Source organism: Panulirus ornatus, chromosome 38 (genome assembly GCF_036320965.1).
Source record: "Panulirus ornatus isolate Po-2019 chromosome 38, ASM3632096v1, whole genome shotgun sequence".
Taxonomy (NCBI): Eukaryota; Metazoa; Arthropoda; class Malacostraca; order Decapoda; family Palinuridae; genus Panulirus; species Panulirus ornatus.
This window is the reverse complement of record NC_092261.1, coordinates 27,234,618-27,258,535: the sequence shown is the minus strand read 5'-3', so window position 1 is coordinate 27,258,535 and position 23,918 is coordinate 27,234,618. Positions and strand designations below refer to the sequence as shown.

At 55.2% G+C, this 23,918-nt stretch overlaps 1 protein-coding gene across 11 annotated transcripts in view; it reads right to left on the bottom strand.

Moving 5' to 3' along the window:
- LOC139760934 (teneurin-m-like) overlaps positions 1–23,918 on the bottom strand; it is an 874,918-nt gene that overhangs the window by 237,284 nt on the left and 613,716 nt on the right. For 7 of the 11 annotated variants that reach the window (XM_071684715.1, XM_071684717.1, XM_071684716.1 and 4 more), the window contains one exon: positions 20,562–23,886. In XM_071684715.1, coding sequence (XP_071540816.1) covers positions 20,981–23,886 — 2,906 coding nt within the window. In that variant the 3' untranslated portion in view covers positions 20,562–20,980. Of the gene's footprint in view, positions 1–2,363; positions 2,536–18,441; positions 23,887–23,918 lie in introns of those variants that run through there. The other 4 variants (XM_071684710.1, XM_071684711.1, XM_071684712.1 and 1 more) reach the window with 2 other exon arrangements.

Genomic DNA, 23,918 nt, shown 5'->3' with positions numbered 1-23,918 from the left:
AAAGTTCAAGAGCTTTTTTTTGCCGTCCTGGGGGAGGAGGGGGGGGGTGGGTAGAAGGGGAGGCGTCGTGAACACGCAGTGAGGCGAGGGAGAACAAGAGAGGAGGAGAACAAGAGAGGAGGAGAACAAGAGAGGAGAACAAGAGATCGTAACCTAACCTGGAGGTGCAGTTGAGCCTACTGGTGGACCTGGTGGACGCTGCTCTTCAAACTGGGGGGTAATTACCGGGAAAAAATTACCGAAAAAAATTACCGGGAAAAAATTACCGAAAAAAATTACCGGGAAAAAATTACCGGAAAAATTACCGGGAAAAAATTACCGAAAAAAATTACCGGGAAAAATTACCGGGGAAAAATTACCGGGAAAAAATTACCGGGGAAAAATTACCAGGGAAAAATTACCGTGGGGAAAATTACCAGGAAAAAATTACCGTGGGGAAAATTACCAGGAAAAAATTACCGGGGAAAGTTATCGGGAAAAAATTACCGGGGGAAAAATGACCAGGAAAAAATGACCGAAGGTAAAATTACCGTGGGGAAAATTATCAAGGGGGAAAAATTACCGGGAAAAAATATTACCGGTGGAAAAAGTCGCCGATAGAGTCTGGGGTTTCCGGGAATAAACCCGGCTGGCCAGGGAACAAGATAATCCCGGGGGGGAGGGGCTGGGGGGGGCTGATTTATGCTACAGACACTGGGGGAAAAAAGGCTCTATCTGTCTATGGGCCAGGGGGGGGGGGGGCATGGTCCAGGCTGGCCCGGACCACCGCGAGCTTTTGGCCAAGTCAGGTCAGGTCAGGTCAGGTCAGGTCAGGCCAGGTCAGGTCAGGTCAGGTCAGGCCAGGTCAGGTCAGGTCAGTGGGAGGGGGTTTCCTCGGGGCTGGTCCAATGGTCCGTGAGAATGTGTATACATGACGAGTGCGGCTACATACATATATACATACATATATACATACATATATATATACATAGCCATCACGACACAGGCCTGTGTGTGTGACCTCGGGGGGAGGGGAGGAGCTTCCCCCCTGGGGGAGGGGTCACACATCACCCTCTTCCCCTGGGTTAGTACGGGCACGCACCCACAGGGTCTCGAACCCCCCGGCAGTGTCATACACCCCCGGCCAGACCCCCCAGCCACCAGGTGGACGACCCAGTGTGGCCACACGGGGTCATCCGGACCCCCACCCCCCCCACACGCCCCTGGGGGAGATGGGGGTATGGTATGGTCTGTCTTCCCATCACCCATATCTTAAGTGACGTCAGACACCTCTCTCTCTCTCTCTCTCTCTCTCTCTCTCTCTCTCTCTCTCTCTCTCTCTCTCTCTCTCTCTCTCTCACTCGCTGGTCACGAAGTCTGGTATACCTCTCGAGGTACCCCCTCTCCCCCCTCCCCCCTGCAGTGAGCGTGTGGGGGGGGGGTCCTCCTCCCGCCCATCTGAAATGGTCTCCTAATCAGTGGGCGAAATTTTTACTCTTGCCTTCTTTTCCAGTTCCCGCCCACGAGAGAAGAAGGTCATTTGTTTGCAGTGCGCACCACTAGGATCACAACCCCCCCACCAACCCCACTACCACCTCAGCGGACAACACCCCCTTCCCCCACAGCAACACACCCCCTTCCCCCATAGCAACACATCCCCCCCACAGCAACACATCCCCCACCTCGCAGGATCTCCTGAGTCTTGACCCACGTACACCACCTACCACGGCAACACCAACCTGACATCTGCCTTAAGGACCCATGTACACCACCTACCAGAGCAGCATCTACGTGGGACCTGCCTTCAGAACCCACGTACACCACCTAACATAGCAGTATCTACGTGGGATCTGCCTCAAGGACCCATGTACACCACCTAACAGAGCAGTATCTACGTGGGATCAGCCTTCAGGACCCATGTACAGCACTTACCAGAGCAGCATCTACGTGGGATCTACCTTCAGGACCCATGTACAGCACTTACCTGGGCAGTATCTACGTGGGATCTGCCTCAAGGACCCGTGTACACCACCTAACAGAGCAGCATCTACGTGGGATCTGCCTTCAGGACCCATGTACACCACCTAACAGAGCAGCATCTACGTGGGATCTGCCTTCAGGACCCACGTACACCACCTAACATAGCAGTATCTACGTGGGATCTGCCTCAAGGACCCATGTACACCACCTAACAGAGCAGCATCTACGTGGGATCTGCCTTCAGGACCCATGTACACCACCTAACAGAGCAGTATCTACGTGGGATCTGCCTTCAGGACCCATGTACACCACCTAACAGAGCAGCATCTACGTGGGATCTGCCTTCAGAACCATGTACAGCACTTACCTGGGCAGTATCTACGTGGGCTGAGCGTGCCACCTACCTGGGGATGGTGAGGGAGATCTTGAGGTCAGTGGGGTCATTCAGGGTCAAGTGCAGGTTCCAGTAGCCGTAGGGCGTCAGGGTGAAGGCCACCTCCTGCCCGAGGGCCAGGGCAGAGAAGGAGGCCCCGTCCGGGGGCGCCACCTGCTGGGGGCGCATGGCAGGAACTCCTCCTGAAAGAGTCGTACAGCACAGGTCACACGTCTGGCAGCGGGGAGGTCACACGACGGGGGCTGGGGGAGAGGAAGGTCACACGACGGGGGCTGGGGGGAGGTAAGGTCACACGACGGGGGCTGGGGGGAAGGAAGGTCACACGACGGGGGCTGGGGGAGAGGAAGGTCACACGACGGGGGCTGGGGGAGAGGAAGGTCACACGACGGTGGCTGGGGGGAAGGAAGGTCACACGACGGGGGCTGGGGGGAAGGAAGGTCACACGACGGGGGCTGGGGGGAAGGAAGGTCACACGACGGGGGCTAGGGGGAAGGAAGGTCACACGACGGGGGCTGGGGGGAAGGAAGGTCACAGGACGGGGCTGGGGGGAAGGAAGGTCACAGGACGGGGCTGGGGGGAAGGAAGGTCACAGGACGGGGCCTAGGGGGAAGGAAGGTCACAGGACGGGGCTGGGGGGAAGGAAGGTCACAGGACGGGGGCTGGGGGGAAGGAAGGTCACAGGACGGGGCTGGGGGGAAGGAAGGAAGGTCACAAGGCGGGGCTGGGGGAAGGAAGGAAGGTCACAGGACGGGCTCGGGGGAAGGAATGGTCCCTATGGGGAGGTCACAGGACGGGGGCTGGTGGGAGGTCACAGGACGGGTCATGGGTTGTGGGATGGGTGGAACAGTGGGTCTGGAATACTCATGGAAAAGATGTTACGACACTGGATTAATACTGACGACCGAGCAGTAGGAGGGGACGAGAGGAAGGAATGGGTCAAGGGTCAGGTGTGTGGAGCGGGCGTATGAGGTTATATAAGGGCCAGATTCGTAAAGATCTTCTGGGGTAAGTCGACCTTAAAACAAGAAAAGGAAAAAAGAATATCTGCGTTTACGCATTTTGATGAAGACAAGCTTAAAACTATGGCCCTCCAAACACCTGGATACCTCCAAACACCTGGATACCTCCAAACACCTGGATACCTCCAAACATCTGGATATCTCCAAACACCTGGATACCTCCAAACACCTGGATACCTCCAAACACCTGGATACCTCCAAACATCTGGATATCTCCAAACACCTGGATACCTCCAAACACCTGGATATCTCCAAACACCTGGATACCTCCAAACATCTGGATATCTCCAAACACCTGGATACCTCCAAACACCTGGATACCTCCAAACACCTGGATACCTCCAAACATCTGGATACCTCCAAACACCTGGATACCTCCAAACACCTGGATACCTCCAAACACCTGGATACCTCCAAACATCTGGATATCTCCAAACACCTGGACATCTCCAAACACCTGGATACCTCCAAACACGTGGATACCTCCAAACACCTGGATACCTCCAAACATCTGGATATAACCAAACACCTGGATACCTCCAAACACCTGGATACCTCCAAACACCTGGATAACTCCAAACACCTGGATACCTCCAAACATCTGGATATCTCCAAACATCTGGATATCTCCAAACACCTGGATAACTCCAAACACCTGGATACCTCCAAACACCTGGATACCTCCAAACACCTGGATACCTCCAAACATCTGGATATCTCCAAACACCTGGATATCTCCAAACATCTGGATATCTCCAAACACCTGGATAACTCCAAACACCTGGATACCTCCAAACACCTGGATACCTCCAAACACCTGGATATCTCCAAACACCTGGATACCTCCAAACATCTGGATATTTCCAAACACCTGGATATCTCCAAACATCTGGATATCTCCAAACACCTGGATACCTCCAAACATCTGGATATCTCCAAACACCTGGATACCTCCAAACACCTGGATACCTCCAAACACCTGGATACCTCCAAACACCTGGATACCTCCAAACATCTGGATATCTCCAAACACCTGGATATCTCCAAGCATCTGGATATCTCCAAACACCTGGATAACTCCAAACACCTGGATACCTCCAAACACCTGGATACCTCCAAACATCTGGATATCTCCAAACACCTGGATACCTCCAAACACCTGGATATCTCCAAACACCTGGATACCTCCAAACACCTGGATACCTCCAAACACCTGGATATCTCCAAACAGCAGTGCCAAGGCTGAGGGCCAGCAGTGCCAAGGCTGAGGGCCAGCAGTGCCAAGGCTGAGGGCCAGCAGTGCCAAGGCTGAGGGCCAGCAGTGCCAAGGCTGAGGGCCAGCAGTGCCAAGGCTGAGGGCCAGCAGTGCCAAGGCTGAGGGCCAGCAGTGCCAAGGCTGAGGGCCAGCAGTGCCAAGGCTGAGGGCCAGCAGTGCCAAGGCTGAGGGCCAGCAGTGCCAAGGCTGAGGGCCAGCAGTGCCAAGGCTGAGGGCCAGCAGTGCCAAGGCTGAGGGCCAGCAGTGCCAAGGCTGAGGGCCAGCAGTGCCAAGGCTGAGGGCCAGCAGTGCCAAGGCTGAGGGCCAGCAGTGCCAAGGCTGAGGGCCAGCAGTGCCAAGGCTGAGGGCCAGCAGTGCCAAGGCTGAGGGCCAGCAGTGCCAAGGCTGAGGGCCAGCAGTGCCAAGGCTGAGGGCCAGCAGTGCCAAGGCTGAGGGCCAGCAGTGCCAAGGCTGAGGGCCAGCAGTGCCAAGGCTGAGGGCCAGCAGTGCCAAGGCTGAGGGCCAGCAGTGCCAAGGCTGAGGGCCAGCAGTGCCAAGGCTGAGGGCCAGCAGTGCCAAGGCTGAGGGCCAGCAGTGCCAAGGCTGAGGGCCAGCAGTGCCAAGGCTGAGGGCCAGCAGTGCCAAGGCTGAGGGCCAGCAGTGCCAAGGCTGAGGGCCAGCAGTGCCAAGGCTGAGGGCCAGCAGTGCCAAGGCTGAGGGCCAGCAGTGCCAAGGCTGAGGGCCAGCAGTGCCAAGGCTGAGGGCCAGCAGTGCCAAGGCTGAGGGCCAGCAGTGCCAAGGCTGAGGGCCAGCAGTGCCAAGGCTGAGGGCCAGCAGTGCCAAGGCTGAGGGCCAGCAGTGCCAAGGCTGAGGGCCAGCAGTGCCAAGGCTGAGGGCCAGCAGTGCCAAGGCTGAGGGCCAGCAGTGCCAAGGCTGAGGGCCAGCAGTGCCAAGGCTGAGGGCCAGCAGTGCCAAGGCTGAGGGCCAGCAGTGCCAAGGCTGAGGGCCAGCAGTGCCAAGGCTGAGGGCCAGCAGTGCCAAGGCTGAGGGCCAGCAGTGCCAAGGCTGAGGGCCAGCAGTGCCAAGGCTGAGGGCCAGCAGTGCCAAGGCTGAGGGCCAGCAGTGCCAAGGCTGAGGGCCAGCAGTGCCAAGGCTGAGGGCCAGCAGTGCCAAGGCTGAGGGCCAGCAGTGCCAAGGCTGAGGGCCAGCAGTGCCAAGGCTGAGGGCCAGCAGTGCCAAGGCTGAGGGCCAGCAGTGCCAAGGCTGAGGGCCAGCAGTGCCAAGGCTGAGGGCCAGCAGTGCCAAGGCTGAGGGCCAGCAGTGCCAAGGCTGAGGGCCAGCAGTGCCAAGGCTGAGGGCCAGCAGTGCCAAGGCTGAGGGCCAGCAGTGCCAAGGCTGAGGGCCAGCAGTGCCAAGGCTGAGGGCCAGCAGTGCCAAGGCTGAGGGCCAGCAGTGCCAAGGCTGAGGGCCAGCAGTGCCAAGGCTGAGGGCCAGCAGTGCCAAGGCTGAGGGCCAGCAGTGCCAAGGCTGAGGGCCAGCAGTGCCAAGGCTGAGGGCCAGCAGTGCCAAGGCTGAGGGCCAGCAGTGCCAAGGCTGAGGGCCAGCAGTGCCAAGGCTGAGGGCCAGCAGTGCCAAGGCTGAGGGCCAGCAGTGCCAAGGCTGAGGGCCAGCAGTGCCAAGGCTGAGGGCCAGCAGTGCCAAGGCTGAGGGCCAGCAGTGCCAAGGCTGAGGGCCAGCAGTGCCAAGGCTGAGGGCCAGCAGTGCCAAGGCTGAGGGCCAGCAGTGCCAAGGCTGAGGGCCAGCAGTGCCAAGGCTGAGGGCCAGCAGTGCCAAGGCTGAGGGCCAGCAGTGCCAAGGCTGAGGGCCAGCAGTGCCAAGGCTGAGGGCCAGCAGTGCCAAGGCTGAGGGCCAGCAGTGCCAAGGCTGAGGGCCAGCAGTGCCAAGGCTGAGGGCCAGCAGTGCCAAGGCTGAGGGCCAGCAGTGCCAAGGCTGAGGGCCAGCAGTGCCAAGGCTGAGGGCCAGCAGTGCCAAGGCTGAGGGCCAGCAGTGCCAAGGCTGAGGGCCAGCAGTGCCAAGGCTGAGGGCCAGCAGTGCCAAGGCTGAGGGCCAGCAGTGCCAAGGCTGAGGGCCAGCAGTGCCAAGGCTGAGGGCCAGCAGTGCCAAGGCTGAGGGCCAGCAGTGCCAAGGCTGAGGGCCAGCAGTGCCAAGGCTGAGGGCCAGCAGTGCCAAGGCTGAGGGCCAGCAGTGCCAAGGCTGAGGGCCAGCAGTGCCAAGGCTGAGGGCCAGCAGTGCCAAGGCTGAGGGCCAGCAGTGCCAAGGCTGAGGGCCAGCAGTGCCAAGGCTGAGGGCCAGCAGTGCCAAGGCTGAGGGCCAGCAGTGCCAAGGCTGAGGGCCAGCAGTGCCAAGGCTGAGGGCCAGCAGTGCCAAGGCTGAGGGCCAGCAGTGCCAAGGCTGAGGGCCAGCAGTGCCAAGGCTGAGGGCCAGCAGTGCCAAGGCTGAGGGCCAGCAGTGCCAAGGCTGAGGGCCAGCAGTGCCAAGGCTGAGGGCCAGCAGTGCCAAGGCTGAGGGCCAGCAGTGCCAAGGCTGAGGGCCAGCAGTGCCAAGGCTGAGGGCCAGCAGTGCCAAGGCTGAGGGCCAGCAGTGCCAAGGCTGAGGGCCAGCAGTGCCAAGGCTGAGGGCCAGCAGTGCCAAGGCTGAGGGCCAGCAGTGCCAAGGCTGAGGGCCAGCAGTGCCAAGGCTGAGGGCCAGCAGTGCCAAGGCTGAGGGCCAGCAGTGCCAAGGCTGAGGGCCAGCAGTGCCAAGGCTGAGGGCCAGCAGTGCCAAGGCTGAGGGCCAGCAGTGCCAAGGCTGAGGGCCAGCAGTGCCAAGGCTGAGGGCCAGCAGTGCCAAGGCTGAGGGCCAGCAGTGCCAAGGCTGAGGGCCAGCAGTGCCAAGGCTGAGGGCCAGCAGTGCCAAGGCTGAGGGCCAGCAGTGCCAAGGCTGAGGGCCAGCAGTGCCAAGGCTGAGGGCCAGCAGTGCCAAGGCTGAGGGCCAGCAGTGCCAAGGCTGAGGGCCAGCAGTGCCAAGGCTGAGGGCCAGCAGTGCCAAGGCTGAGGGCCAGCAGTGCCAAGGCTGAGGGCCAGCAGTGCCAAGGCTGAGGGCCAGCAGTGCCAAGGCTGAGGGCCAGCAGTGCCAAGGCTGAGGGCCAGCAGTGCCAAGGCTGAGGGCCAGCAGTGCCAAGGCTGAGGGCCAGCAGTGCCAAGGCTGAGGGCCAGCAGTGCCAAGGCTGAGGGCCAGCAGTGCCAAGGCTGAGGGCCAGCAGTGCCAAGGCTGAGGGCCAGCAGTGCCAAGGCTGAGGGCCAGCAGTGCCAAGGCTGAGGGCCAGCAGTGCCAAGGCTGAGGGCCAGCAGTGCCAAGGCTGAGGGCCAGCAGTGCCAAGGCTGAGGGCCAGCAGTGCCAAGGCTGAGGGCCAGCAGTGCCAAGGCTGAGGGCCAGCAGTGCCAAGGCTGAGGGCCAGCAGTGCCAAGGCTGAGGGCCAGCAGTGCCAAGGCTGAGGGCCAGCAGTGCCAAGGCTGAGGGCCAGCAGTGCCAAGGCTGAGGGCCAGCAGTGCCAAGGCTGAGGGGCAGCTGTGCCAAGGCTGAGGGCCAGCAGTGCCAAGGCTGAGGGCCAGCAGTGCCAAGGCTGAGGGCCAGCAGTGCCAAGGCTGAGGGCCAGCAGTGACAAGCCTCTGAGGTCTAACAGTGCCAAGACCCTCGGATGGCCTGTGGGAAGAAGACCACAACCCAGCTGTGGGTAAAGAGGCCATTAATAAATATTTGGAGAGGGTCTACAGTGGTTGGGTTGTGTGGTTAATACTGTACAATCTTTTGTTGAGGCTTTTACTTTTGTTAGCTTCTGGGGTTAGCTTGCTTTTGTGAAGGGGAGGCGTAGTTAAATGTCTGTTATGTTAAGGTAACTACTAGGTTCAAATTACCAGCTATATTATGGTAGAACTTCCATGTGTTGTTAAACTTGTTATTTTCCAGTGGTCATGGTAGTGGGTTAGTGTCTCATACACTACCATGGTATATACTGCCATGATATATACAACCATGAGATATACTACTATGATATATACTACCATGATATATACTGCCATGATATATACTATCATGATATATATAACCATGGTATATATTACCATGATATATACTACCATGATATATACTGCCATGATATATACTATCATGATATATATAACCATGGTATATATTACCATGATATATACTACCATGATATATACTGCCATGATATATACTATCATGATATATACAACCATGGTATATATTACCATGATATATACTACCATGATATATACTGCCATGATATATACTATCATGATATATACAACCATGGTATATATTACCATGATATATACTACCATGATATATAATGCCATGATATATGCTACCATGACAGTGATGATGATAGTGATGATGGTGATCGTGATGATGATGGTGATGATAGTAATGATGATGGTGATAGTGATGATAGTGATGATGATAGTGATGGTGATAGTAATGATGATGGTGATAGTGATGATAGTGATGATGATAGTGATGGTGATAGTGATGATGATGGTGATAGTGATGATAGTGATGATGATAGTGATGGTGATAGTGATGATGATGGTGATAGTGATGATAGTGATGATGATGGTGATAGTGATGATAGTGATGATAGTAATGATGAAGGTAGTTATGGTGTTCCTAGTGATGATGATGATGATGATGATGATGATGAAAGTGGTGGTGACAAGGATCACCCAGTCAGTCAGCTAGTCACTTTTCCCAGTCATATTAATCAGTAATTAATCGTTATCATGAACAATCGTCTAGTATGATAATCCCAGGCATTTTGTTATAACAATTCCCTACATTTTCGCTTAACAACCCCCCCCCCCTCTCTCTCCCCCCTTCAAAAAAAAAAACAATGTTGATTTTTCTCTCAAACAACATCTCACATTTCCCCTAAGCAGTTCCTCACATTTCCCCTTAACCTACCCCCGGACTTCCCCACTTTTCCCACATAACAAATTTCCAAAATTTCCTCTAACATTTCTCCATATACCCCCCCCCCCCTTTCCCCCACAATACCCCACATTTCCCTCGAGCATTTCCACACATTTCCCCCCTTACATTTCCCCACTTTTGCCCCTAACATTTCCCCACATTCCCCCTAACATTTCCCCACATTCTCCCTAACATTTCCCCACATTCCCCCGGGAACATTTCCCCCGAACATTTCTCTCTAACATTTCCACACATTTCCCGATAAAATTTCACATTTCCCCCTAACATTTCCCGTAATATAGACTTAGGTGTGCCACTCAGAGCTTACAAGGGTGTATATCAGACATTATATAAATCTATATACCACACCAGGGTCGACTGTCTTATATGTACAGCCTCACATATAAACTCTTCTGTCCAACTTGAAATATCAAACTTGTTCATATTGTTCTCAAAACATATTCTCTCCATATCAAAGATTTTCCTCCTTCCCAATTTGAATTTTTTTTTTCTCTACATCAAAAATAGCATATATTTTGTTATTATTATATATATATTTCCCGCGTTAGCGAGGTAGCGTTAAGAACAGAGGACTGGGCCTTAGAGGGAATATCCTCACCTGGCCCCCTTCTCTGTTCCTTCTTTTGGACAATTATATATATATATATATATATATATATATATATATATATATATATATATATTTTTTTTTTTTTTTTTTTTTATACTTTGTCGCTGTCTCCCGCGTTTGCGAGGTAGCGCAAGGAAACAGACGAAAGAAATGGCCCAACCCCCCCCATACACATGTATATACATACGTCCACACACGCAAATATACATACCTACACAGCTTTCCATGGTTTACTCCAGACGCTTCACATGCCTTGATTCAATCCACTGACAGCACGTCAACCCCTGTATACCACATCGCTCCAATTCACTCTATTCCCTGCCCTCCTTTCACCCTCCTGCATGTTCAGGCCCCAATCACACAAAATCTCTTTCACTCCATCTTTCCACCTCCAATTTGGTCTCCCTCTTCTCCTCGTTCCCTCCACCTCCGACACATATATCCTCTTGGTCAATCTTTCCTCACTCATTCTCTCCATGTGCCCAAACCATTTCAAAACACCCTCTTCTGCTCTCTCAACCTCTTTTGTCTTTTCCTGGCGCTACCTCGTTGGTGAGGGAGGGGTGGGATGCTATTTTCATGTGTAGCGGGGTGGCGACGGGAATAGATGAAGGCAGCAAGTATGAATATGTACATGTGTATATATGTCTGTGTATGTATGTGCTATGTATACGTTGAAATGTATAGGTATGTATATGTGCGTGTGTGGGCGTTTATGTATATACATGTGTATGTGGGTAGGTGGGGCCATTCCTCGTCTGTTTCCTTACGCTACCTCGCTGACGCGGGAGACGGCGAATAAGTATAATGGAATATATATATATATATATATATATATATATATATATATATATATATATATATATATATATATATATATATGATATTTCTTTACAAATTCTATATTCATACATTCATATATGTAATTTTTATGATGATAATTTTATTCATAATTCATTTACTCTATATAAGGCATACACTACATACAGTGTCTTCCAGTTTCTGATTACAAGGAGAAAGAGAGAGAGAGAGAGAGAGAGAGAGAGAGAGAGAGAGAGAGAGAGAGAGAGAGAGAGAGAGAGAGAGAGAGAGAGAGAGAGAGAGAGTTATCAGTAGACTAACAAAATAGAAATTCATATATTCATGCTGAGTCGTTTTATGGGAGGCCACAAACGAGTGTAGAAACTCACATAATAACACTGATATATTTATTATTCATGTGTGTGTGTGTGTGTGTGTGTGTGTGTGTGTTCAAGTTTGTCCATGTGTGCGTGTATACATATATATCCCTATATGTGTTTGTGTGTGTGTGCGTATATGTACGTATCTCTTGGCGTATGTGTACATATCTGTACATGAGTGTGTGTACATATAGCGTTGCCGTACATGGCTGGTGTACACCACTCGTGCACTGCGGTGCCCTCATGAACAATTCCAGGAAATGGTCTTCATGGCAACTCTCGCGGGAGGGGGCGGGGCTACAAACATCACTTCAGTTTCTCGATGCTTTTACGATGGATTGTCGTCGTTAAGGAAGGTAATCATTGTTTTGCATGAATTTCTTAATTTAACAACACGTCCGGAGCCCTGATGAAACAAGCAGTCAACGACCAGCAGTTAGTACTGAGGCACAAAATACATGGGGGAGTAAAGCCTCGTTGGCAACTGTCTGGTCTTCGGCGGTTGGGCGGTTACAACAGTTTGATGTCGGGTTGTGAAGGCTGTTGTCGGGTTGTGAAGGTTGATGTCGGGTTGTGAAGGTTGATGTCGGGTTGTGAAGGTTGATGTCGGGTTGTGAAGATTGTTGTCGGGTTGTGAAGGTTGATGTCGGGTTGTGAAGGTTGATGTCGGGTTGTGAAGATTGTTGTCGGGTTGTGAAGGTTGATGTCGGGTTGTGAAGGCTGTTGTCGGGTTGTGAAGGCTGTTGTCGGGTTGTGAAGGTTGATGTCGGGTTGTGAAGGTTGATGTCGGGTTGTGAAGGTTGATGTCGGGTTGTGAAGATTGTTGTCGGGTTGTGAAGGTTGATGTCGGGTTGTGAAGGTTGATGTCGGGTTGTGAAGATTGTTGTCGGGTTGTGAAGGTTGATGTCGGGTTGTGAAGGTTGATGTCGGGTTGTGAAGGTTGTTGTCGGGTTGTGAAGGTTGTTGTCGGGTTGTGAAGGTTGTTGTCGGGTTGTGAAGGAATTGTTATAGTGTTACGAGAAGGAAATTCAATACATACCGTAGCCCGATTTCTAAATACATTTCTATATAAATTCCTTATCATTATTTTCAGGATTGTTGTGAATTATCGGATTGTTGTATTCATGTTGTACCCTCAGGTTGTTACAAGGTAGTCTGCGGTGTTGTTAAGGAATGTTGTTGACCGGGGAAAAGAGTCACGTGAGCAAGTGATTATAACACAGTAATGCGAGCTATGAAAACCCAGTCATCATGATGACACGGGTTTGATGATTACATATTGATCAATAATGATTACATATTGATCAATAATGATTACATATTGATCATTAATGATTACATATTGATCAATAATGATTACGTATTGATCACTAAAGATTACCTACTGATCAATAATGATTATATACTGATCAATAATGATTACATATTGATCAATAATGATTACATATTGGTCAATAATGATTACGTATTGATCACTAAAGATTACATACTGATCAATAATGATTATATACTAATCAATAATGATTACATATTGATCACTAAAGATTACATACTGATCAATAATGATTATATACTGATCAACAATGATTACATATCGATCAATAATGATTACATTGATCAATAATGATTACATATTGATCAAAAATGATTACATCTTGATCAATAATGATTACATGCTGATAATAATTACATATTGATTACATATTGATCAATAATGATTACATTGATCAATAATGGTTACATACTGATCAAAAAATGATTACATATTGATCAATAATGATACATATTGATCAATAATGATTACATATTGATCAATAATGATTACATTGATCAATAATGGTTACATACTGATCAAAAAATGATTACATATTGATCAATAATGATACATATTGATCAATAATGATTACATATTGATCAATAATGATTACATTGATCAATAATGGTTACATACTGATCAAAAATGATTACATATTGATCAATAATGATACATATTGATCAATAATGATTACATATTGATCAACAATGATTACATATTGATCAATGGTCATGTGATGCCAAGGATGTGAGGGAAGTGACTGACGCTCTGGTGGCAATCCGAGGTCAACCTTATGACACGAGACAACCACTCCACAGAAAACGAGAGACATGTTTCAGTGTAACCATACATCGAGCACAGCCCAGTGGACAGTGAGTCTCACTGCTCCGCGGGGGGGTGGGGGAGGGGGTGTCTCCCTCCGGCTGTTCACTGCTGAGGGCCCAGTGGAGGGTCGGGCGGGGGAGGGCGTCACCACAGGGGGAGGGGGGGGGGAGGCTGGGGGTCCTGGGGTACATGGTGGGAGGGAGGGTAGTGGGACCTGTAGGGTGTGTGTGTGTGTGTGTGTGTGTGTGTGTGTGTGTGTGTGTGTGTGTGTGTGTCTGTGTTCCACGTTGGTGCTACACAGTTGTGAATGCTCAGTGGAGTAATAGATCCCATTTTCTTTCCCCTTGGGGAAGATGGTAGCAGAGGAGTGTATGTGGCTTCAGATCCATTTTCAGTGTTTTAAAGCCACCGAGGCCAGCCTGTGTGTGTGTGTGTGTGTGTGTGTGTGTGTGTGTGTGTAGGTGTGTGTGTGGGTGTGTGTGTCCTCACGTGTCTTGCCACACCCCAGTATTAATGTATAACATCAAGTACATATAAGTCCCTGTGTGGAGGGCGAGGCAGCGTGTGTGGAGGGCGAGGCAGCGTGTGTGGAGGATGAAGTGTGTGAGGCACAGCAGGGGGGGGTGGACACACCTCCCCCCCCCCCTGTGCTACAGAAGTTTGCTGAGGAGGAAAAAGGAATAAATACATGAGACCCCCCCTTGAGCTGTAACACTTGGCAGTAATTATACCGTTTTTTATGATCATTAGTGTAGGTGGGTATTTATACTGGCCCCAATTACGGTAAATAACTCATGCTGGCGACGGTAAACAAAGGGAAATGTGTGTGCTTAACCTGGCCCGTGTCCCCGTGACTTGCTCTGGCGCTGGGGGTAGGGGTGTGGCGCAAGGGGGGAGGGGTGTGGCGCAGTGGGGTGTAGGGGTGTGGCGCAGGGGGGTAGGGGTGTGGCGCAGGGGGGCAGGGGTGTGGCACAGTGGGGTGTAGGGGTGTGGCGCAGGGGGGTAGGGGTGTGGCGCAGGGGGGAAAGGGTGTGGCACAGTGGGGTGTAGGGGTGTGGCGCAGGGGGGTAGGGGTGTGGCGCAGGGGGGCAGGGGTGTGGCACAGTGGGGTGTAGGGGTGTGGCGCAGGGGGGTAGGGGTGTGGCGCAGGGGGGAAAGGGTGTGGCGCAGGGGGAAAGGGTGTGGCGCAGGGGGGCAGGGGTGTGGCACAGTGGGGTGTAGGGGTGTGGCGCAGGGGGGTAGGGGGTGTGGCGCAGGGGGGAAAGGGTGTGGCGCAGGGGTGTGGCGCAGGGGGAAAGGGTGTGGCGCAGGGGGGAGGGGTGTGGCGCAGGGGGGGACGGGTGTGGCGCAGGGGGGAGGGGTGTGGCGCAGGGGGAGAAGGGTGTGGCGCAGGGGGAGAAGGGTGTGGCGCAGGGGGGACGGGTGTGGCGGAGGCAACAAGGCTGTGGTGAAGGGAGTAGGGATGTGGCAGAGACGGGCTGGGTGCGGTCCCCTCACCGCTTGGTGTGTGTGGCGGTCCCCTCACCGCCTGGTGTGAGACGGTCCCCTCACCGCCCGGTGGGTCGCGATCCCTTTACCACCCGGTGTGTCGCGGTCCTCTCACCGCCCAGTGTGTGGCGGTCATCTCACCGCCCAGTGTGTGACAGTCCCCTTACTACATAGTGTGCAGCGGTCCCCTCACCGCCCGGTGTGTCATGGTCCCCTCAGCGCCCAGTGTGTGGCGGTCCCCTCACTACCCGGTGTGCAGCGATCCCCTCACCGCCCAGTGTGTCGTGGTCCCCTCATCGGCTGGTGTGTGGAGGTCCCCTCACTACCCGGTGTGTCGCATTCCCCTCACCGCCTGGTGTGTCACAGTCCCCTTACCGCCTAGTGTGTGGTGGTCTCCTGATCGCCCAGTGTGTCGTGGTCCCCTCACCGCCTAGTGTGTCGTGGTCCCCTCACCACCTGGTGTCGTGCTTCCCTCACCGCCTAGTGTGTCGTGGTCCCCTCACCGCCTGGTGTGTCGTGGTTCCCTCACCGCCTGGTGTGTCGTGGTCCCATCACACCGCCTGGTGTGTCGTGGTCCCCTTACCGCCCGGTGTGTCGTGGTCCCCTTGCACCGCCTGGTGTGTCGTGATCCCCTCACATCGACTGGTGGGTCGTGATCTCCTCACCGCCTAGTGTGTGGCGGTCCCCTCACCGCCCGGTGTGTCGTGGTCCCTTCACCGCCTGGTGTGTCGTGGTCCACTCACCACCTGGTGTGTCGTGATTCCCTCAACGCCTAGTGTGTCGTGGTCCCCTCGTCGTGGTCCCCTCACCGTATGGTGTCGTGGTCCACTCACCGTCTGGTGTGTCGTGGTCTCCTCACCGCCTAGTGTGTCGTGGTCCCCTCACCGCCTAGTGTGTCGTGGTCCACTCACCGCCTAGTGTGTCGTGGTCCACTCACCGCCTAGTGTGTCGTGGTCCACTCACCGCCTAGTGTGTCGTGGTCCCCTCACCGCCTAGTGTGTCGTGGTCCACTCACCGCCTGGTGTGTCGTGGTCCACTCACCGCCTAGTGTGTCGTGGTCCCCTCACCGCCTAGTGTGTCGTGGTCCCCTCACCGCCTAGTGTGTCGTGGTCCACTCACCGCCTAGTGTGTCGTGGTCCACTCACCATCTGGTGTGTCGTGGTCCCCTCACCGCCTAGTGTGTCGTGGTCCCCTCACCGCCTCGTGTGTCGTGGTCCCCTCACCGCCTAGTGTGTCGTGGTCCACTCACCGCCTAGTGTGTCGTGGTTCACTCACCGCCTAGTGTGTCGTGGTCTCCTCACCGTCTAGTGTGTCGTGGTCCCCTCATCGACTAGTATGTCGTGGTCCCCTCACCGCCTAGTGTGTCGTGGTCCACTCACCGCCTAGTGTGTCGTGGTCCCCTCACCGCCTAGTGTGTCGTGGTCCACTCACCGCCTAGTGTGTCGTGGTCCCCTCACCGCCTAGTGTGTCGTGGTCCCCTCACCGCCTGGTGTGTCGTGGTCCTCTCACCGCCTAGGGTGTCGTGGTCCCCTCACCGCCTGGTGTGCCGTGGTCCTCTCACCGCCTAGTGTATCGTGGTCCACTCACCGCCTAGTGTGTCGTGGTCCCCTCACCGCCTAGTGTGTCGTGGTCCTCTCACCGCCTAGTGTGTCGTGGTCCACTCACCGCCTAGTGTGTCGTGGTCCCCTCACCGCCTGGTGTGCCGTGGTCCTCTCACCGCCTAGTGTGTCGTGGTCCACTCACTGCCTAGTGTGTCGTGGTCCACTCACCGCCTAGTGTGTCGTGGTCCACTTACCGCCTAGTGTGTCGTGGTCCACTTACCGCCTAGTGTGTCGTGGTCCACTCACCGCCTAGTGTGTCGTGGTCCACTCACCGCCTGGTGTGTCGTGGTCCACTCACCGCCTGGTGTGTCGTGGTCCACTCACCGCCTGGTGTGTCGTGGTCCACTCACCGCCTAGTGTGTCGTGGTCCACTCACCGCCTGGTGTGTCGTGGTCCACTCACCGCCTGGTGTGTCGTGGTCCACTCACCGCCTAGTGTGTCGTGGTCCACTCACCGCCTGGTGTGTTGTGGTCCACTCACCGCCTAGTGTGTCGTGGTCCACTCACCGCCTGGTGTGTCGTGGTCCACTCACCGCCTGATGTGTCGTGGTCCCCTCACCGCCTCGTGTGTCGTGGTCCACTCACCGCCTGGTGTGTCGTGGTCCCCTCACCGCCTAGTATGTCGTGGTCCACTCACCGACTAGTGAGTCGAGGTCCACTCACCGCCTGGTGTATCGTGGTCCACTCACCGCCTTGTGTGTCGTGGTCCACTCACCGCCTGGTGTGTCGTGGTCCACTCACCGCCTAGTGTGTCGTGGTCCACTCACCGCCTGGTGTGTCGTGGTCCACTCACCGCCTGGTGTGTCGTGGTCCACTCACTGCCTAGTGTGTCGTGGTCCACTCACCGCCTGGTGTGTCGTGGTCCACTCACCGCCTAGTGTGTCGTGGTCCACTCACCGCCTGGTGTGTCGTGGTCCACTCACCGCCTGGTGTGTCGTGGTCCACTCACCGCCTGGTGTGTCGTGGTCCACTCACCGCCTGGTGTGTCGTGGTCCCCTCACCGCCTGGTGTGTCGTGGTCCACTCACCGCCTGGTGTGTGGCGACTTAGTAATGGAGGTATTTGGTCATCAGTTCAGCGGCGGGGGAGGGGAGGGGGGGGGGGGGAGGTTGCTGGCGGCCACCATGAATGTTTCAGGTCATGTCGGGTCAACTGTGGATAATTCACAGCGCATTTGTCCGTCAACCTCCCCCCCACCCCCAGCCACGGCGCGGCCCTCCCCCAGGAGGAGGAGGACGAGGAGTCGCTCCTCTTTCCTCCCCCAGCAACCCAGCGAGAGGGGGAGCGGGGCGACCTACCCCCAGCGCCCCCGGCCATTGCCTCCTGACTCTGCGCATTTCAAGTGTCAATTATTTTTTTTCTATCTTATTGTAGTGGAACAATTTAGGTAAGAGGTGTGTGGGAGGGAGAGCAGTGAGAGGGAGGGAGAGTGAGAGAGAGAGAGAGAGGAGGGAGGTGTGTGGGAAGGGAGGGAGTGTGTGGAGGTGATGATTAACATTATGAGACAATGTTGATCATAAATACAATCTATGGCATCACTGTCAGGCGGCCCACAGTCGGCCCAGCTGTTCATGGTTCCCTAGAGCGATGGATGGTCGATCAACTGCCCCCCCCCTCCCACTTCATATATAACAACCCACCCCTATTCCTCCACCGTCCTGGGAAGCGACTGGCCCTCCCTCTAGCGGTCATGAGTGGTCATGAGTGGTCATGGGTGAAGCATATGAGCGTGATGTCTCCTCACCTGATGAACTGGCCAGGTTTAGTGTGGCGTGGTATGTGGCGCCCTCGGGCATGGCTGCCGTGGTCGTGGCTGGAGTCACGGAGGAGGTGGTGGAGGAGTGGGGATCGTGAGGCAGGGCGACGACATGCGTTATGTCTGGCTCACTTACGACCGTATACCCGACCTGCTCGATCACCACCCCGCCCTCCGTACTCCTCCCGCTGCTAGCGACCACGGTTCCTTCTTCTACGCCTCCGGCAGTTGAGTGCCCGGGCGGGGTGGCTTCATGTACCACGACGGAAGAGGTAGAGTGCATCTCCAGAGGTGGCGTGGGCGTGTGGACGTCAGCGATGCTCCTCATATCGATGTCCTCGGGTGCGTGGGAGGAGTGTGGTACTGTTATGCTCTCGTGGTGGGCGTGGGAACTACCCCTCCTGCCGGAGTGGTGGTGGCGGTGGCGGTGCGCTGAGGATGAGGCAGGGTCGAGGACCTGGTCTAGGTCACCTTCCTCAGGGTGTGCTGAGGATGTGGCAGGCCCAGGATCCAGGGCACCTCCCTCAGGATGTCCTGAGGACAAGGCCGGGTCGGGGACGTGACCCAGGGCACCTCCCCCTGCTCCAGGGTGTGGTGAGGACGCGTCAGGCTCGAGGACCTGGCCCAGGGCACCTGGATCTGCCCCAGAATTGAGATTTGATTCGACACGCCCTGGTTTTATTGGCGGATTCTCACCTCCGGCGCACTGACAGGAACATTTGCATGGGGAATCCTGGGATTGCCATGGTTCGCGAGGGGGCATAATACTGTGATTTGAAGCGGCCGAGCCGATGTTGCTGCTGCTGCTGCTGCCATGGGAACTGCTGTTGTTGTTGCCATAGGAACTGTTGCTGCTGCCACCGTCGCCATGGGGACTACCTTCAGCGTCCCTGACGCTCCCCTGAGTAGTGCTCGCGTGATCTTCGAGGTCGCTCTCCCGTCGGTGGTGACCGTCAGGAGGAAGCGAGTCCTCCTGGCCACCTGCTGGTGAGGTGTGTGTTGTAGCAGGTACGGAGAGGCGGTAGGTGGCGTGGGGCCAGCCTGGGTCTCCGGTGTCGCCCTCCTCGTCCAGTAATGAACCCTCCAGAGCGCGATCCAGTGAGCCTTCTGGAATCCTCTTGAGATCCGTCTCGTCCTCTTCAATACCCTCGTGCCTGATATCCTCCTCTTCCAGTTCGTCGCCGTGACTATTGTTCCTTTCTTGGTCATCTTCATCTTCGTGGCCGCCGTACCCGAGACTGTGGTCGGGAAGGTAGTCGTAATCTCCCTCATAGTCGTACTCATCAGAACTCATCATATCACCCGCCACGTCCACATTGTGATTGCCCCAGATCAATACAGACGGGTTCTGATCTCCTTTATTTTCCTCAGCAGGATCCTGTGAGCTGACCTGAGCGTGGACAGACTCCTGAATGGGATCACCGACCACTTGATTGCTTCTTGAAAGGAAAGAGTGTCCCTGGTTGGCTTCAGATCCCCTGGTATCGATACTAGATTCCTTACGCTCACCGTAACCCGGTCTGGCGGATGCTTCCCCCGACTCGGGAGCTGATTGCTTTCCCAGAGATTCGATACTTTTCTGGCGTTTATACTCGTCTGGCAGAATAACATTGCGGCTGGTGTGTGTGGTGGGGAGAGGAGAAGGACCCCTGGCGACAATTTCTTCAGTGTGGTTGCTCCTGGAAAGAGAGATTCTGTTTGTTGTTTTGTCTCTTTGATCTTTGGCCGCCACGTCGTTCGTTCCAATTCCATCAATGGCGGTGATTCCAACATGGGCCTCCTCACCCATCACTGCTGCCGGCCTCTTGTGCAGCGACAAGTCTCCGATGACGGGGAGTGCCAGAGAGCCGCTGGCACCTTCGTAAGAATTTCTATTGCTCACCTGAGCATCTGGTGGAGTGCCGACACCAGAGAACGGTGTCAGCTCCACTCTACCTCCACTCTCATTGTTCAGGGCACCTTCCCCGCTGCCTCCCGTATCATTCTCTTCCTCCTGTGAGGACGACGCAGGGGAGGCTCCTCGGGGGAGGATGGTCTCCCTCACCCCCGTGTGATCGTTGGCCGTTATCACCTGTGGAAATTCCAGAAGGGTGCTGGGATTCAGTGGCATTACCCGGTGATGGTTGGGTCTGACCACCCATGAGGTGAGGGGACTCGACTGATACCATCCTGGGATCAGTATTTCCCTCAGCTGCTGCTGCTGGCAGGGAGGTATTTTGATAAGGCTGTGTGTTCTCGATGACACCAGGTGATAATGGTGGCGGCGTAGAAGCAGGCGACATGCCTTCACCACCTACTGCGTCTTCTCCAGTAGGAGAGGCGGCTGTGGCGTCTTCCCTGGCGGTGTGGACGCCTGCTAAGGCCTCGGGTGGTGGGTCTTCCCTCGTCTGGCCTTCATCCCTGACATTATATTCCCCTCGCGAGGTGGAAATCATGGGGATTTGACCCTCCTCTCCCGGTAATCCCTGGTGAGTTTCCTGTGTGCTTTCACGCCGTCTTTCCTCTTCAGAGAGTAAGTGGGTGGGGGTTAGGAGCGAGGCAGTATCAAGACGGTGGGTGGGCTGGTGGGCGAGGGGGGACGTAGCGAGGGTGGGGTGAGGTAAGATGCTGGTGGAGGAGACCAGGGCAGGTACATGGTCGGGGTCGTGAGGAGACGCAGTGTCTTGCTGTGATCACCAACAAGCTGGCTACTCTGGACACCTTGTTGTGTCTCAGCGTTGTGTTCTGGAATCTCACTGCCATTCCGTCGTTCCTCAGTATCTTGTTGCTCCACATCACTCTTCTGCATTCCGCCATGTTCCCTAACCACATCGGGGGACGCTTGGAACGAGCCTTCGCCAAGGGCATCTTTGTCCTCTCTCTCCTCGGCATCGACCGCGTCACTCTTAATGATCCTTAAGGCGGAGAACACCGGCTTTTGATGACCTTCCTGAAGAAGGGTCGAGGTCGAGTTTTTGATTGCGGCCGCCTCCCCGCCTGGCCCCTGGAAATCGCCCTCATCCCGATGTGAGTTGTCTTCGTAAGGAGAAAATAGTTTGGTACTGTGGTCTCTCTCTCCCTCCTGACCTCCCTGGCCCGCAATACGGCCTTCCCTCTGCTCTGCTCTGACTTTATGGTTAATAGTTGGCGCAACTTGCGGGTCTGGCATTACACCGTCTTCACTGTGATTAGCGCCAGAACCCCAGCGAAAGTCCGCAATGTTTGTATTATTAGCCTCCAAACGGCCCGGCGTTATGGGCTCATCCGAGAGGGGCTTTGTAGGGGAGGCAGAAATGGCTGTTCTACTGTGCTCTTGTGCCGCTGTTTCCGCTCCTGCTGTGGTTGTTGCTGCTGGGGGTGGATCAACAGCTGCTTCAGTAGCTTTGTTGGTTTCAACTTCTCCAGGAAGGTGGGCAGGGGAAACGACGGTGGTGATGCTGATGGGCTCAGGCGGTGGAGGGCGACGACCGCTAGCTGGGAGGGAATCAACAAGTAGAGCCGATGCGTCAGTCATTATCGGGGTTCCAACAGGTGTGAAGACGACAGTGCTTGATGGAGGCAGATCAACAGGTGCAGTCAGGTGGAGAGCAACTGTGTCGAAGTTATCGCTGGCATCATCAAACTCGAGGACGCTTCGTGTTGTCACTTGATCATATGCTGATGTTTGGCTGATGGTCGACACCGGGTCAGGTCGGATCTGATCTGCTGCTGTGTCATCCTCTGAGGTGTGTGGTGAGGTGGTATTGTGGGAAGCTGTAGTTTCAGTGGTCGCCTCTCCCTCTGTGTCTGGATCCGTCAACGGTTGCGTACTCTGGGATGTCCCCTCAACACCGCCTACGTCTGTGTTCATTGGTTCTCCCCTCCATTCACTCATGACTGAATCAGCAGGAGGCTGGTGTCCTTCCCTGTTTGCAGAGGCGACCCTCTGCAGGTCGTCAGTAGACTGGGAATGGCCTGTCCCGTGCTGGGTGAGGGTCGGCGTGGCCTCTAAGAATGACGGGAGTATGCGGGGAGTCGCTACTGTCTCTGGAGTCACTTGATATTCATAGTCATGTAGCGAAGCGTTCCCCAGGGGCGGGGTCTCCTCCAGCACTCCTGATGTAGGCGCGGCTGTGTGATCAGGTGAGAGGACCCCCTCGCGGCTCACCAACACGCCGCTCCATCTCTCCTCCAAGATTACATTTTCCCCGTCTGTGAGATGTGTCGTGTGGATGCGGTCTCTTGACGCGCTATCTGCGGGTGCGACCCCCGGTGCAGTGGTGGCGGCGGCGGCTGTTGCGGTAATAACATAATGGGGAGCCTCAGTCCCAGCTGCCGACTGCGGGATGTGGCCGTGTGCCGATCCTATGCCTAATGTGTCTGGGTTATTCATGAGAGCCGTTGATGAGGCCCCCGAGGGCAGTTGTGCACCAGCTCCTGACACTGACGATGCAGGGACGTCTGTCGGCTGGTCTGCAGTGGCTCCCGACGGTGCATTTCCCGGTGTCAGTGTGGGAGAGGAAGAGTTATATTCCGAGGGAGGTGGAGCAGAGGCGTACACCAGATTCAGCAGAGAGAGTCTCCGTGGCGAAAGCGTCCTGGAGGGCAGAAGCTGGCTAAGGCCGGTCTCATGGTCTGAGGCTGACCTGACGTGTCGTGCGGTGGCCGGGTCGTGTGCCACAAACATTTCTGGCTCCTCCTGGGCGTCATCTGCCACGCCATCCCAATGATTTAATGGTATGAGTCCTTCCTGAAGCGGGGTGGGCCGGGCGAGCAGTGGCTGCCGCTCCTCGCCACCCACTAGATCGATACCAGAACTTCTGGTATCTAATGTGCTTAATTTATTGCCCGTCGACCCCGACACTCGTGGGCCCCTGCCCTCTCCCGGGGCTGAAGGGGTCCTGCTGACAGCGGGTGACGGCGGGGTGTGCGACAGGGACCTGTCGACGTCACCCTGTCCTGATACGGCGTCTCCGTCGTCGTCAACTGCAGTAAATTCCTGTGAAACATCCATAACAGACCAAGAGTAAACATGCAAATCATCTCTACTCTGGGGAGGGGACTTAGCCGGTGGGGGAGGCACGTGCTGGGGAGATGACACGTGCTGGGGGGAGCGTGCTGGGGGAGGTGAGCGGGGGCTGCTACTTCGTCGCCTCCGTCCGCCACCATACACATGGGGGAGATCCACAGACACGTGAGGTGCCGTGATGTGGGGGAGGAGGAGGAGGAGGTGGTGCATGCTGGTGGGGTGTGCAGAGGTGTGGCGGGCAGGGGCCGCTACACCAACACTCATGCTCGACAAGGAACTGACGGAGGGAGCCTCGTGGGAGGGCTGGTCGAGGCCTGGGTTACCTGGTGACAAGGGATGCTTCCGCTGGACTGGTTGATTATGAGCTGACGTCGAAGTAACGTCCACAATTTCTGCGTCAGTCTCCTGGCACCCTTCTGGGCTGTGCCACCGCCCCACCTGCGACGCTGTGGGAACATAGAGATGGACGTTAGTGGCA